At 39.1% G+C, this 14,679-nt stretch overlaps 1 protein-coding gene across 2 annotated transcripts; it reads left to right on the top strand.

Annotated features, from left to right (window-relative positions):
- The first annotated feature begins 145 nt into the window (after positions 1 to 145).
- LOC122395970 (WD repeat and FYVE domain-containing protein 3) lies at positions 146 to 14,405 on the top strand. Of its 2 annotated transcripts, XM_043393987.1 has the most exons (35): positions 146 to 229; positions 1,097 to 1,206; positions 1,305 to 1,541; positions 1,653 to 1,898; positions 1,974 to 2,132; positions 2,201 to 2,393; positions 2,462 to 2,648; positions 2,724 to 2,905; positions 3,022 to 3,373; positions 3,443 to 3,564; positions 3,641 to 3,924; positions 4,001 to 4,267; positions 4,343 to 4,633; positions 4,726 to 5,099; positions 5,165 to 8,169; positions 8,246 to 8,450; positions 8,516 to 8,933; positions 9,232 to 9,441; positions 9,515 to 9,703; positions 9,774 to 10,067; positions 10,141 to 10,376; positions 10,474 to 10,729; positions 10,806 to 11,017; positions 11,081 to 11,213; positions 11,297 to 11,450; positions 11,549 to 11,783; positions 11,874 to 12,097; positions 12,189 to 12,442; positions 12,508 to 12,735; positions 12,819 to 13,010; positions 13,091 to 13,262; positions 13,329 to 13,575; positions 13,659 to 13,913; positions 13,995 to 14,192; positions 14,270 to 14,405. In XM_043393987.1, the coding sequence occupies exons 2-35, from the start codon at positions 1,198 to 1,200 to the stop codon at positions 14,382 to 14,384; spliced, it is 10,335 nt and encodes a 3,444-aa protein (XP_043249922.1). In that variant the 5' UTR covers positions 146 to 229; positions 1,097 to 1,197; the 3' UTR covers positions 14,385 to 14,405. The 2 variants fall into 2 exon arrangements, with proteins under 2 accessions (XP_043249922.1, XP_043249923.1); XM_043393988.1 differs by lacking the exon at positions 1,097 to 1,206 and having other exon boundaries at positions 171 to 229.
- The last annotated feature ends 274 nt before the right edge of the window (positions 14,406 to 14,679 follow it).

Here is a 14,679-nt window from a genome sequence, read left to right as displayed (position 1 = left end):
AACGATATTTGAAATTTTCTTCAGCTCCGGTATCAACAGATTTATAAGGTGAATAGACCCGCGATTATTGACGATCACGTGATACTTATCGACGTATTTCGTTGGCCGTGGACGAAGAAATTGGTGGAATACGAAGATGGCTGCTACCACTGAAATATTAAATACTCTCGCAGAAACAGTAATTTTTCGAAAGAAAATGTAGAATTTCCTGGGTTGCGACGCGTTTCAGGTAATAGCCGATCTGTTCTCAGTGAGTCTTGCGTATGTTTGTGCGGCGATGTACGAGCCTTGTTCGCGAAAATCGTGGGCGGTTACGGAGAGTCATTTTAACATCGACCACTCTAACTTGACATTTTGACAGGCGACAGACGTAAATATTGAGCCGAGCGTTCGATGAACGACTGTGTCACCGATTAAAAGTGAAAAAATTCCCGTGACGTGTGTAAAAAATATTGACTCGTCGCGTTTAATGGATCGAGAAATGACGTTCTCTGTTTGTCCCACGGCACGATGTGCTATTTTCACATGTTACAAGAACTCCGATATGTTAACATTTCGAATGACAGCACGATAAGCTGAAACGGATCGAACGACCGCTCGTTAACGTTTACCACTTTGTATGGATTTCCTTTGATTGTTTTAATTCTGTTCGGTTTTTAGCGATACTTGTTGTATAACGGCACACAAGACTGAATATTCGATCGTTTTTAATATTATCGCTGTGATAACGTATATTTGCGTTACTTTACATTTGTATATACTGTTTCAATATACGTATTCTTTCATGGATTATCGGTTTCTTGTATTGCTTGGCAATTTAAAAAAAAAATTGTTTCTTTTCTATAGAATTTGTACAATATGATTAAATATGAATCTTAACAAATTATAGATTGGTATTTCGTGTATTTTATGTATATATATCTGATTTATAAATGTCACAGATGATTCCAAAGTATTCTAAATTGTTTGTAGTCAAAGTTTCTTTTATGATCAATTTTATACTTTCCATTGTATTTTTATAATTTTATTAATGTTTTGGAGCTGATGTTTAAAAAATTTGTTATATGTATTCTTACAAGATGCTTTATCTTATTAGACTGTATTTTATAAATACCATCAGTGTATTGAAAATGTAGATTTCATTCTGTGAAACATATAAAATGTAAGAATTATAATCTGTGTAATATCCATCCTAACATGGATAATGTAAGTTCCAAATATATTAGAACTGTTATGTTCTATTTAATGAAATATTCATTTTTGTATAATAGTGTTATATGTAACATATATTTGTATCATTTTAGCAAATTTTAAGTATGAACATAATGCGTAAATTACGAGGGGGTACCAGTGTAGGAGGAATGGGTTCTAGCAGTGCTGGCAGTTTAGATGATTGTGTGGGAACTACAAATCCTCAACATACTGCTTTGGGTCTTATGCATCTTAAGAAACTATTTTCTGAATATACCCATCCTCTGCATCCCCTCTCAGATGCTGAACGTGACGATAAATTATATAATATGTTGCCATTATTTTGCAAAGTAAGTTTTTTACACATTTTAATAACAGAAATGAGTCTGTGCCACACGTGTATCAAAGAAATGCAAGGTCAATGAATATTACTTACCAATTTTAAACAAATTGATTTTTAGGTATTTGGATCTAGTCCAGCTGGTGATATGAGTGAGAAGTTTTGGGATATCTTGGCATTTACGCAACAAGTGTCTAGATTAATGGTATTCGAAATTAGAAGGAGGGCAAGTAATCAGAGTACTGAAACAGCAAGTTGTGCCATTGTAAAATTTTTAGAAATTGAAAATAGCGAGGAATCAAGCAATGGATGGATGTTATTATCTGCATTAAACTTGCTTGCAGCTGGTGATACTTCTCTAATACAGGTACAGGCTGTACAAATACACTTTAATGTTATAACTAATATACCCTGTATTAATATGATTGGTATATCTTATTAGGCAATGACTACTGCTTCTGTTCCATCAACATTAGTAAAATGTTTGTATTTATTCTTTGATCTGCCTGAAATGATAGAAGATGAAGCTGATATTACAGATACGAATAGCGAATTTACTCCAAAGCAACGTAGAATATTGTTACAGAAAATATTTGTTCAAGTAAATATTCGGAATAAATTATTTTTTAAACTTTTTTCATTGAAAAATTAATCGATTTTAATTCACAGCTATTGGTGAGATTATGTAGTCATCTTTACCCAGCAGAAGAACTCGCTCGTAAAGACGACCTCACTTTACTATTCTCGGCAATAACTAGTTGGTGTCCCCACTATAACGTGATGTGGCGTAAAAGCGCAGCAGAAGTATTAATGACCTTATCCCGACATGGACTTACCCAGAATGTAGTGACCTATATCCACTGTAAGCATCATTTGGCTATTGTATTAATAATTTGATTATATGTTAAACAATAACTACTTTTATTATAGGTAAAGGATGTATAGCGCTTTGTGTCGATAATATGCAACGAGTACCTGAGCTGGCACCATTGGAAGTAGTAGAAATGTTTGTCACAGTATTTTGTTTCTTAAAAGATTCTAGCGAAGTTTCTCAAACGCTTCTGGATGATTTTCGGTCGTGTCAAGGATACATCTTTCTCTCAGAATTTTTATTAAAGTAAGAGTTAAAAATGATTTGCTGATTCAGATACTATTGCTTATTCGAAATTTTATAAATATCTGTATTTTTCAGACACGCTCCGTCGAGATTAGAACAAGATAGTAGAGCAGAAGCACAAGATGCCATTCGGAATTTAGTTCTTATGCTAGCATCTTTAACGATGTGTGGTCATACAGAATTGAAGCCGAGTCAAGCTAGTATGGGATCTTTATTTCAGATGCTTGGCTTCACTTTACCTCAACCAAGTAATAGAGGTATTTAATGATTTAAGAAAGAATCGCATATATATATATATATATATATATATATATATATAAAAGTATATCTTCTATTATGTATATTCCATTTAAAAATATTGTGGTTATTACAGGAGGAAGTGTTCGAAATATTCAAGCATTTCAAGTATTACAGTCTGTATTTCTAAAGTCTAATTCACCACTTTTATGTTGTACCATTCTTGATGCAATATCTAGCGTATATCACAGTGACAATGCCAATTATTTTATACTGGAGGGACAAAACACGTTGTCCCAGTTCGCAGAAAAGATTCATTTGAAAAATAGAGAGATACAAGAGAAGTTTTTTCAGTTACTGGAATTTATAGTGTTTCAACTTAATTTCGTGCCTTGTAAGGAACTTATATCTTTATCTCTACTACTTAAAACAAATAATTCAACTAGTTGCAGTATCTTGTGCATGGAAACGCTGCTTAATATACTCAGGTAACATACTAACTACTTTACCATTAAATTGTTATTTTGAAATCTTATCGATTTCAATAATCCTTTCAGACATAACAATATATTTAAAGATGTGTACAGAGAAGTAGGTATGTTAGAAGTATTTGTTACGTGTCTTCACCGTTACGCAACTTTACTTAAGGATAAGCAAGCTGCGCAAGATCAAGGATTAGGTAGGAATCACATTTTCACGTTTCTCGTTACTTGCGTTTAACTTCTAATCTCAAACGAGTAAATTCTTTATTTTAGAATACAAAATATGCCCAGAAGATGAACGGTTGGGTGCCTTAGTAATGGAAGCTTTGACGACGCTATTAGCGGGCAACGTTCAAAATGCTAATGTTTTCAGAGAGTGCAGTGGAGCACGTTGTGCCCATAATCTCGTACCCTATACGGATTGTCGATATCAAGCCCTTGGCATTGTTAGAGAATTAATACTTAGCGCAGGGGGAGACGATGACATGGCTACATTACTAGGCGTCATGCATTCAGCACCTTCCAATGCCTTAATCTTAAAGACACATATATTAAAAGTTTGTTTCTGATCACAAATATTGATCGTTCCGAGTTTTGAACAATATAATAAAACGTAATTTTTTTTTCTTTTAGTCTTTATTGGCTTGCTTACGGGAATCTCACCGAACTAGAACTGTTTTTCGGAAAGTGGGAGGTTTTGTCTACGTGATGTCCGTTTTAGTGTCTTTGGAGGGTCAGTTGGGCACTCAAAGATCGGAGGGTATCGAACCTTGCAACGATGTAATAAAGAGAACACCGCAGGAAGAAGCACAGTTACTGACACTTTTGCACGTTGTATTTCACACAATAAGTACAGCCATGAGATTTGAACCGGCGAACGCAAAATTTTTCCATCACGAGGTAGACTCTCTTTAACATTATTATCAATGCTTGTAGATTTTTAGTAACTTGTTAATATAACGGATCATTGTATAGATATGCCAATCAAGTTTGTGCGACACTTTGCGACTTCTCGGATGTTTTTCGACGCAAACGAAGCTTACTGAAATAGATCTAATTCCAACTGCAAATTACCACAATATGTTATTATTGCTCTTTACCGGAAGCGTATTAGAACCCGTATTTCCAGATGCCATGCCAAAGACGCTCGCATACGCATGTTTATTACTACGTCTTCTGTACGATGTAGCACTTGACTCTTTTGATAAGCCAAATTTGGCAGGTTTAGGAACGAGATCGCCAAGCCATAAACAAAATAGCGTCGAGGTGATATAAAATTTACATTTTACAACATGTAATGATTTTCACGCATTATCGATCCATCGAACTGAATCTAATATTTTGTGCTTTATTTTTAGCAACAAAAATCCTTCGATTCTCCGGGTAGTGGAAAGAGAACTGTTATAAATTCTTTAAATCTGAATCCTCCCGCTCCAGAACCGATAGTAGTACATCCTGGCATAGTTGTCGGAATGTTGCACTTGCTTCCATCAATCTCGGAAGCAACCAATCTGCAAATGGCCCTAGCTTTGCAATTGTACGTAGCAGAAATTATTAAAAGCCTGGTGCGTTCGGAAAGAAATCAACAAATTATGTGCGAGGCTGGGATGGCCGGTGAATTGTTATTAGTAGGTAGAATTGCGTTGCAAGACGAAACACATCCTCTCCACCAACCATTACAGTATATAATAGAAAGACTCGCCGCACAATCTTTAGAGCCACGCGACTTAAGGTAAGACGCGAAGTGATTTTATCAAAGTAAATATAGGATTAATTATATACGTTTATTAATTTCAGAGAATTTTTACGTTTGGGCGATCCATTATGTTGTATATCGCTCGATGACATTGAACCAAATAAACCTAGAGGTGGACCCGTGCCACTGACTCGTATTAAAACATTAGTGTCGATGACGACACCAAAGGATTTTCGTGCGCATGGTTCTTGTACTTTGCCACCTTTTGTAGAACTTGATATGAGTGCAGAAGGATTTGCATGTTTATATTTACCGAGTGTTGCACCTCAAAGTACAACCCCACCTACGGTAGTGGCTGCTGACAGTAGCGTACTTGGTGGAATCGGTTCGGGTGACAGATTGTTTCCTCCACAAACTGGATTAACTTATAGTACGTGGATATCTGTTGATAAGTTTAGCGATTCAAGAACTGATCCTCACTGTGTAAGATTGCTGACCTTAGTGCGTACACCGCAATCGGCGAGAGATTTAATCTGTTTGACTGCAGTTCTTAGCGCCAGAGATAAAGCTATTATTGTATCTACGCAAGAAACACCGATGCCGCAAAATGTAGGCGAATGGGAACCAGAAGGAACTGGCGAATGTGGCGCAAGAGTCTGGTGTCCTGATTTACTTCACGAAGGGCAATGGCATCACATAGCTATAGTATTAAACCGTGCTGTATTAAAAAATTCAAGTTTCTCGTTGTATCTGGATGGTCAACATATTCACAGCCAGAAGCTTCATTATATTACACAAGTTCCTGGGGGAGGAGCGGCAAATTTGACTGTAGCATCACCGGTGTACGGTTATATAGGTACACCTCCCTGTTGGCGACGCTATTCTAGATTGGCATGGAAGCAGGGACCGTGTCACTTAGTAGAGGAAGTGTTTAATTCACAAAGTATAGCGACACTGTTTAAATTAGGTCCGCATTATATGGGTAGTCTACAAGCTCCGCAGTTATCAGTTCAAGAACCTTTAATGGCTCTTGTTGCGGAAGAGAAAGTTGTATTTGGATTAAATGCTAAAGCGATGTCTCAATTAACATTAGCTAAAATTAGGAAAGTTTATAGCCGAGCTGATAATAAGTCAATTGCCAAGCAACTTGGTATGTCATCGCACGAAAATGCCACGCCTATCAGGGTTCTTCATAATTCATCAGGACATCTTAGCGGACCAGCGAGAGCACTGGGAGGCGTAGTCGTTGGGTATCTTGGTGTTCGAGTCTTCAGTCCTCGACCAGTGGCCACAATGATTGATAACGTCGGTGGATGTTCAGTGTTATTAGGTCTAATAGCCATGGCTCAAGACGTAGAATCTCTGTACGCGGCTGTTAAAGCATTAGTTTGCGTCGTGAGATCTAATCAAGCAGCTCAACAAGAAATGGACCGTCGAAGAGGATATCAAACATTAGCAATGTTGCTGCGAAGGAAATGCCCTCTTTTAAACAGTCACATTTTGCATCTCACGTTTAGCCTGGTCGGGACGGTCGACAGTGGCAGAGAAACTAGCGCAATACCCAACGTTACAGCATTCCAAGATCTTTTATGTGATTTACAAGTTTGGCACGAAGCACCAGGAGAACTGTTAAGATCGCTGTTGGAACATTTGTACGAATTGATCGCAGAATCGAGCGAGAAAAGAACAAATTTACGTTTGATGAGGGATTTGCAATTGGTGCACAAACTGTTGCACATCTTGAGCGATGTAAAGCAAAGTACTACACGGCAAATTTTACTTGCCTTGCTCAGTATTTTACTAAGTCAACCGAGACAGGCTGATTTACTTTGGTTTGGTCAGTTCATTGTAGCTACGTTGCCTCAATGCTCGGAAAAGCATTTAATCCTTCGCGAAAGCGAAGGGAATAAAGAAGGGGAAGGGGAACATATACTTTTGCGAAATCGTTGTTTGCAACTTTTGCATTCTTTGCTGTTTAATGGTCCAAAACCGAATGTAAATATGTGCGAAGAATTATCCAAAGTGTTAGGTTTGGATTGGATATTACTGTTTCTTCAATCTGGCCTTCATAGTACGACAGTGATATGGGGATTACGAATTTTGGTAGCTGTTTGTTCCGTACAACCGATATTACAAAAGTTTAAAGAAGGAACCAGCAACGGTAGTTGGCTGCGCCATACGGATCACAACAAGATGGCACTAGCACTTGGTTGTCACCAACAAATGTCAGGTGGAGAGAATAAACCATCCGGTCTTCATGTACCAGGATTTCAACATTTGGGATGGCTATTACCGCAGCACGTAGACCTTGTCCCAGAGCTGTACTTTCTTTTCATCGCTCTTATGATGGGACAACCAGTGAAATTATTGCCCACGGATTCGAAGGTCATATTAAAACTTGATTTGGACAATGTTTGGAACTTCCTGTTTGGTGTCCCAGCAAACCACACTCTATCCACATTTGCGAGTAGAATTAATCTTTGCCCCGAAGCCGTAGTTACTCTGTTAGCTATGGTTCGAACAATGCTGAATAATTACTCGATTAATCCTGAATCCCTGCCAGACTGGTTAAGCGACTATCCAGTGACAATAATACAGTTCCTGTTCTTCCTCTATCATAATTTTACGGATTTCATGCAAGTGTTTATGTCTGCGGAAGTATTGGGCGCGTTGGCTGGTACTTTGTTTCCAAAGCCTGCAAGCTCTAGTCAAGATAGCAGTGGAGCTAGTACACCAGCGGACGAGCAAGAACCGGTATTAGTGAGATCCCCATCAAAGGATATCGGTTTGACCAATCATCCAGCAAAGAAGTTCGTCATGGACTTTTTACGAGTAATCGTGGTAGACTCTCTGTCTCTACCGGTCACTGCGAAATCCGCACCAGCTATTGATTTGGTTTTGGAAGCGTGGCCAGAGCATGCATCTACAGGACAGCAAACACGCTATCAAACGGAGATTCTATCTATTCTAATGGAGCATCTGTTAGCTGCCGATGTATTAATTGGAGAACAAGCAGCGTTACCTGTAGTTCCTGGAGGATCAGTCAATAATATAACTAACAATGTATGTTATGTCGCAGCCAGAATAGTAGATAAATTGTGGCAAGGTATTATATACTTTTCTACATTATTAATTGACAATATTTTGTTAAATATTCACAATGTTTGATGTTCGATGTACAGGTGCTTTGACAAAAGATCCGCACGAAGTGTTCGATTTCATTGTCAAACTAATCGGACAAGCAAAAAGACGGCCTGGTGTCGTCAGTATGGAAGGCCTTCATCATTGTCTGAACAGAACAACACTATTTTTGCTATCACGACCAACAGATTCAATAGCCGATCAAATGGCTGTATTAGAAGCATTGCATAAGCTCACGACTCACAGGTAGAATCGATGTCCGGTGATTGAACCATTTTTAATTATACGACTGTAAGATATACCCCTTGCAGATTATTGGTCTTCGGCGCTGGTAATCATGAGTTGGAATTCATTGGTTGTTTGTCTTACTGTCTGCTGCAATTGACAACCGACGTGAAAATCGTGCTCGATAATATAAAAACGTCGTGGCACATACATCCGCAAGTCGAAGCCAGCGATGATAGGCTGACTTCCCATCAAGGCCATAACTTGATGGTTGTAGCCGCGACAAGAGTTTGGGAAGAATTATACGTATGCAAAAAGCCCGCTATAGAAGAAGTTTTCAAGATTACTCTTTCGGCGCCTGTAGGTAACGAACGTGCCCCCGAATTATCGCAAGTGAGAGATCAAGTGCACGAAGCTGCAACTAGGCTTTGGTTGAATTATGTTGTTATGGAGAGGAAAGCTCTGTACAGGGTCCCTTGGGAACTTCACAATCAAATACAATCGGTAAGTATTCAACGCAAGGCTACAGTGTCTTTAACACTAGAAAGACTGAAACTTAGTTTCAAAATGACTGCTTTTGGGCAATATAGGTGTAACATATTATATGTTGTACAAAAAGTCACAAAATTCTAAGAAATTGTGTCATTATATACATAATTGTTTTTCTAATTTAAATTAAAAAGCAGTCAAAATGACTTCCTTGGGCAATCTGGTGTTAAAGGAGTACTCGAATCCCAGAATTTTAAATATCGATCTTTCTTTGACCCCTTGACATACGATATATGAACGTGTGGCGTTTTAGAAAATTCAAAAGGTAACTGGAGGTTTGACGAGATTGGCAAGTCGAACGAAAGTCCGTAAAGAGGAATCTGTACGTGTTAGGTTAAGATTACACCAGAACACTGTAGCACAATGGACCGAGCAACACATTGCATTGGTCCGCGAGCTTGCCGCGGCAAAACGATTGCAATACATACAGACTAATCAACACACTCAACGATACGTGTATCAAGTAAGAATATAATTAAATATGAAAGAAACGATACATAACAATGAATTTATTACTAATATAAAATGTTGCGTAGGAATGGTTGCAAACTGAAACAGAATTAACGAGGGAACGCGGTTTGTGGGGACCACCGACACCCACCAGACTCGACAAATGGATGCTGGACATGACGGAGGGTCCATGTAGAATGAGGAAAAAGATGATGAAGAACGAACTCTTTTATATACATTATCCTTACCGACCCGAATTAGAACATCCTGACAACGTAAGTTACCTTTACTATAAAACAATCGGAACCAAGGAACTCGAAATTTACACGTTTGTACTGAACACAGAAACAACTGAAGTATAAGGTTGCAACGAGTACCGACAGCAAGGAATATTACTTGAAACAACTTGGTAATTCGTCCGGCATGTTCGAACGAGAACGTGATCCTGTTATAGACGACACCCCGTTAAACGTAAATGAAACTTCTACTGAGAGTGAACCCCCAATGGTACCGTGTACGCTAGAACGTCATGCCAGTGAACCGGATGAAGCAACAGAGGATAACGAACAAGAAGAGGAAAATAATCAGACTGTTCCAGACAATCAAACTTTGATACGACTGTTAGAAGAACACGAGAAGGTTTGTTAATTTCCTTTTCTTGTTGCAAATATCGCATCTCGTCTATTGTTTTAACGTTTTTCTACATTTTCAGATAAGTCACATGTTTAGATGCGCCAGAATTCAAGGTTTAGACACGACCGAGGGTTTGCTGTTATTTGGAAAAGAACACTTCTACGTGATCGATGGGTTCACATTGTTGAAGTCCAGAGAAATAAGGGATATAGAAAGTTTACCCGAGGCTTATGAACCAATTTTGCCATCACCGGGATCACCTAGAAGATCCAGAGCGATGAGGCAATGCTCGAAATTTAATTACGAAGATATCAGGTAAGAAATCTTCAAATATACATAAATATTTAAATGAACATGTTAGTCCGCTGGGCTTTGCAAGTTAATACGTTTTATTTTACATTCTCTATCGCAGAGAAGTACACAAAAGAAGATACCTATTACAACCAATGGCATTGGAAGTGTTCAGTGGAGATGGTAGAAATTATTTACTAGCGTTTCCTCGTAAAGTAAGGAACAAAGTTTATCAGAGATTCATGACATTCGCAACGGCGATTGCTGACAGTGCCCAACAATCTGTGGCCGGTCAAAAGAGAACAGCGAACGTGGAGCAGGCCACAGGACTACTTTCAAATCTAATTGGCGAGACTTCGGTTACCCAACGATGGGTGGTACGTATTTTAAATAATATTATTATTTTTCTCACCATATCCTTGTTTATGATTCACGAAAGCGATTGTTTTCCAGAGAGGCGAGATATCTAACTTCCAGTACTTGATGCATCTCAATACTTTAGCTGGTCGTAGTTATAACGATTTGATGCAGTACCCAATATTTCCGTGGATTTTAGCAGACTATGATAGCGAAGAATTGGATCTCACTGATTCAGCAACGTTTCGAGACTTCAGTAAACCTATGGGCGCACAAAGTCCAGAACGATTATTACAGTTCAAAAAACGGTACAGAAAATTAATCAATCCTTATAACAGGTTACTAAACAAATAATTGAACGTTAAATTTAGATACAAAGAATGGGACGATCCGCACGGGGAAACGCCTCCTTATCATTATGGAACACATTACTCTTCCGCGATGATAGTATGTTCTTATTTGGTGAGGATGGAACCGTTCACGCAACATTTTCTTAGGTTACAGGTTCGTAGAATCAAATTGCCCAACGATTAAAATTAAATGCATTGCTGGTAAATTAATACATGTTCTCTGGGATGATTGTTTAGGGTGGACATTTTGATCTGGCGGACAGAATGTTTAATAGCATAAAGGAAGCTTGGCTTTCCGCGTCTAAACATAATATGGCCGATGTGAAGGAGCTTATACCGGAGTTCTTTTATCTTTCCGAATTTCTCGTCAACTCGAATCATTTTGACTTAGGTGAATATACCATTTTTAATCTTTTCACTAGTCAAATTTATTATTTTGCAAATTAAGCTTTTATGAGAAAAATAAAATTGAATATAAATTTTCTAAAGGTTCTAAACAGAGCGGCGTACAATTGGGAGACATTGTACTTCCGCCATGGGCAAAGCAGGATCCGCGTGAATTCATACGAGCGCATCGACTTGCTTTGGAATGCGATTATGTGTCGCAACACCTTCACCAATGGATCGATTTGATATTCGGTTGTAAACAAAACGGTCCTGCCGCGGTTGAAGCTGTTAACGTGTTTCATCACTTATTCTACGAGGGCAATGTTGATATTTACAAGTACGACCCCTTTTTTTATACATTTTTATTTCGTAGCAATATTTTAATAATTTGTTTTTTGTGGATTTAATTGTGGTATGTATCTTTCAGTATCGATGACCCTTTAAAGAAAAATGCTACTATCGGGTTTATTAATAATTTTGGCCAAATACCGAAGCAACTGTTTAAAAAACCGCATCCAGCTAAGAAGATGACCCAAAGGACTAGCGTTATCGATCCTGGACCAATCACACCTGGTTTAAGCATAACCACGTCCGACAAACTATTCTTCCATAATCTTGACAATTTGAAGCCGTCGCTTCAGCCTATCAAAGGTTCGTCACTTTCGCCTTTCATAGTAGATACTTTTGGCATATTTTTTACCGTTCCTCATCTTTCTTTGACGTTGATGATTTATTTTCTCAGAATTAAAGGGTCCGGTCGGACAAATACTTCATATCGACAAAGCAGTATTGGCCGTTGAACAAAACAAAACGCTGATTCCTCCGACGTATAACAAATACGTTGCATGGGGGTTCGCCGATCACTCTCTTAGAATAGGAAACTATGATAGCGACAAAGCGATATTTGTCTGCGAGGCCATGATGCAAAATAGCGGAGAGATAGTTGCTTGTGTTTGTCCGTCTTCCAAATTGATAGTAACTGCTGGCACAAGCTCCGTAAGTTATCGCTTAGATGTCACGTTTACAGAGCAGATTCTTTAAGACTTAAATCGCTTCGATAGGTTGTAACGGTTTGGGAATATACCAAGAGACAACTTTCTATCAAACAATGTCTGTACGGTCACACAGACGCGGTTACGTGTTTGTCATCAAGTCCAGCGTATAACGTGATAGTGTCAGGATCTCGAGACGGCACAGCAATTATATGGGACTTATCTCGATGTCTGTTTGTTCGTCAACTTAGGGGACACGCCGGACCGGTGGCTGCAGTAGCTATAAATGAATTAACAGTACGCTTATAGAACAATTACTTTCCACTGTTATGTAAAAATGTTCAAAAGTCGAGGTTTCACTGTAACGTTACGTTTCTCAGGGAGACATAGCTACATGCGCAGCCACGTGGTTGCACGTATGGAGTATCAACGGCGAAGAGCTAGCAAGCGTTAATACGTGCGTGGGCCGAGCAGACAGGATGCAACAAATTTTGTGCGTCGCGTTTAGTCAGACACACGAATGGGACTCGCAGAATGTTATTATGACAGGATCCACCGATGGCGTGGCTCGTGTAAGAATAACACTATTATAATATTACGATTAAGAGAAATTGTCGCGAGTATATAACAGAGACGAGCGAATGATTTAAAGATGTGGTCGATGGATTACGTGCAAGTGCCTGCAGAGGAAGAGAAACCGGAGGAGGTTGCAACCGCGAAGGAGAAGAACACGAAGTTGAACAAAAATGAAAATCAGAACGAAACTACGAAGAAACGAGTGCACGAATTAGTTAAACAGATGAGCATTTCTGCCGAAGGATCAGGTAAGTAACAACGAAGACAATATATTGTTGCGATTGTGTGCGTTCATTTGTTGTTTACATTGGTAGCTATGCTTGCAAAAAGCGGCTCGGAGAGCAGTCTCTCCGAACCCGAGACTTCTAAAGAAGCATCGAGATTACACGAGGAGAAAGAAGAATGCTCGGACAATGAGTCGAGCAACGGTTCCAGTAGCAAACCATCGCCCCAGAACAACAACACATCCACCGTTGTGCTTCGAAGAAAAAGTCGTGGAAATCCAATGTTTCGAAAAAGTGAGGGCGGTGGACGCGCGGACAGCGAGGGCACACAAACGAGGTAACATGTACATCTACTTCGATGCTTCTCATTTACAGAATACATTCCCAATCATTATAGCAACGATCAAATTATTCACACAGCGAGTCGTCCAACAATATCGGGGATTCTGAGGGGGCATTACGGGCTAGTAAAAGCGACACAAGCTTAACGGACAGTTTCGTCATGGTCTCCGAAGCTGACACAAAACCTAAAAGAATTAATCCACAAAATATTTTAAGAGACGGTTTTAAGTGGCAACGGCAATTAGTGTTTAGAAGCAAATTAACGATGCACACCGCGTACGACCGTAAGGATAATACAGAACCAGCGTCTATAACAGCTCTCGCGGTGTCAAGGTAACAAAAAAGAAAATTGATTTCTTAAAAGTTCTAAATTAGAGGGTCCCTCTAAGCGACTCGCTGTTAATTAATTTGCAGAGATCATCGAACGGTGTACGTGGGGGATACGAGAGGAAGAGTATTTTCGTGGAGCGTGTGCGAGCAACCAGGACGCACGGTTGCCGATCACTGGCTCAAAGATGAAGGAGCAGATTGTTGTGTTGGTTGTGGAGTTAGATTTAATCTTTATGAAAGAAGACATCATTGTCGCAACTGTGGACAAGTCTTCTGTTCAAAGTAAGTTAGAAAACGTTATGGAAGTTATTGGACATTTTTTTTACGATCCGCTTTCGTTCCTGTTTTTGTCCATACAGATGCAGCCGATTTGAATCGAAAATATCGAGACTCGGAATTTTAAAGCCTGTTAGAGTTTGTCAAGGTTGTTATTCGTCATTACGCTCTCAACATTCCGCCGAGAGCAGCGCTTAATGTAACAGTATATTATACAGTTTCGTGTAAGTAACCGGTTCGAGGGTGGTACAGTTCGAATATGTACATACATAATCACGGGTACCTCGTCTATGTCTTAACCCGTAATTTTTATGCAAAAAGACACACGAAACGCGCCTTTACCTTTCGTTTTCGTATATCGAACGACACCGTTCTCACTTGGAACATTTGCATTTCAACGAGCGACGTCGGGGTAAACTAATCGCTGCTGCATTTCAATTTTTCGTGCAATCGTGTCCTTCAGTCACTTCGGATATCTAATCACGCAGACTGA

Source organism: Colletes gigas, unplaced genomic scaffold, assembly GCF_013123115.1.
Source record: "Colletes gigas isolate AHSC1104 unplaced genomic scaffold, ASM1312311v1 Colletes_gigas_Sc00006, whole genome shotgun sequence".
Lineage (NCBI taxonomy): Eukaryota > Metazoa > Arthropoda > Insecta > Hymenoptera > Colletidae > Colletes > Colletes gigas.
The sequence above is the reverse complement of the archived record's forward strand: the minus strand, read 5'-3'. Positions and strand labels throughout refer to the sequence as shown.

Bases quoted from the DNA above. Each gene is read 5' to 3' on its own strand.
- LOC122395970 (XM_043393987.1), top strand. The intron at 1,542-1,652 runs GTAAGTTTTTTA...ATTGATTTTTAG, and splicing joins TGTTGCCATTATTTTGCAAA to GTATTTGGATCTAGTCCAGC. The intron at 11,018-11,080 runs GTACAGAAAATT...CGTTAAATTTAG, and splicing joins TTATTACAGTTCAAAAAACG to ATACAAAGAATGGGACGATC.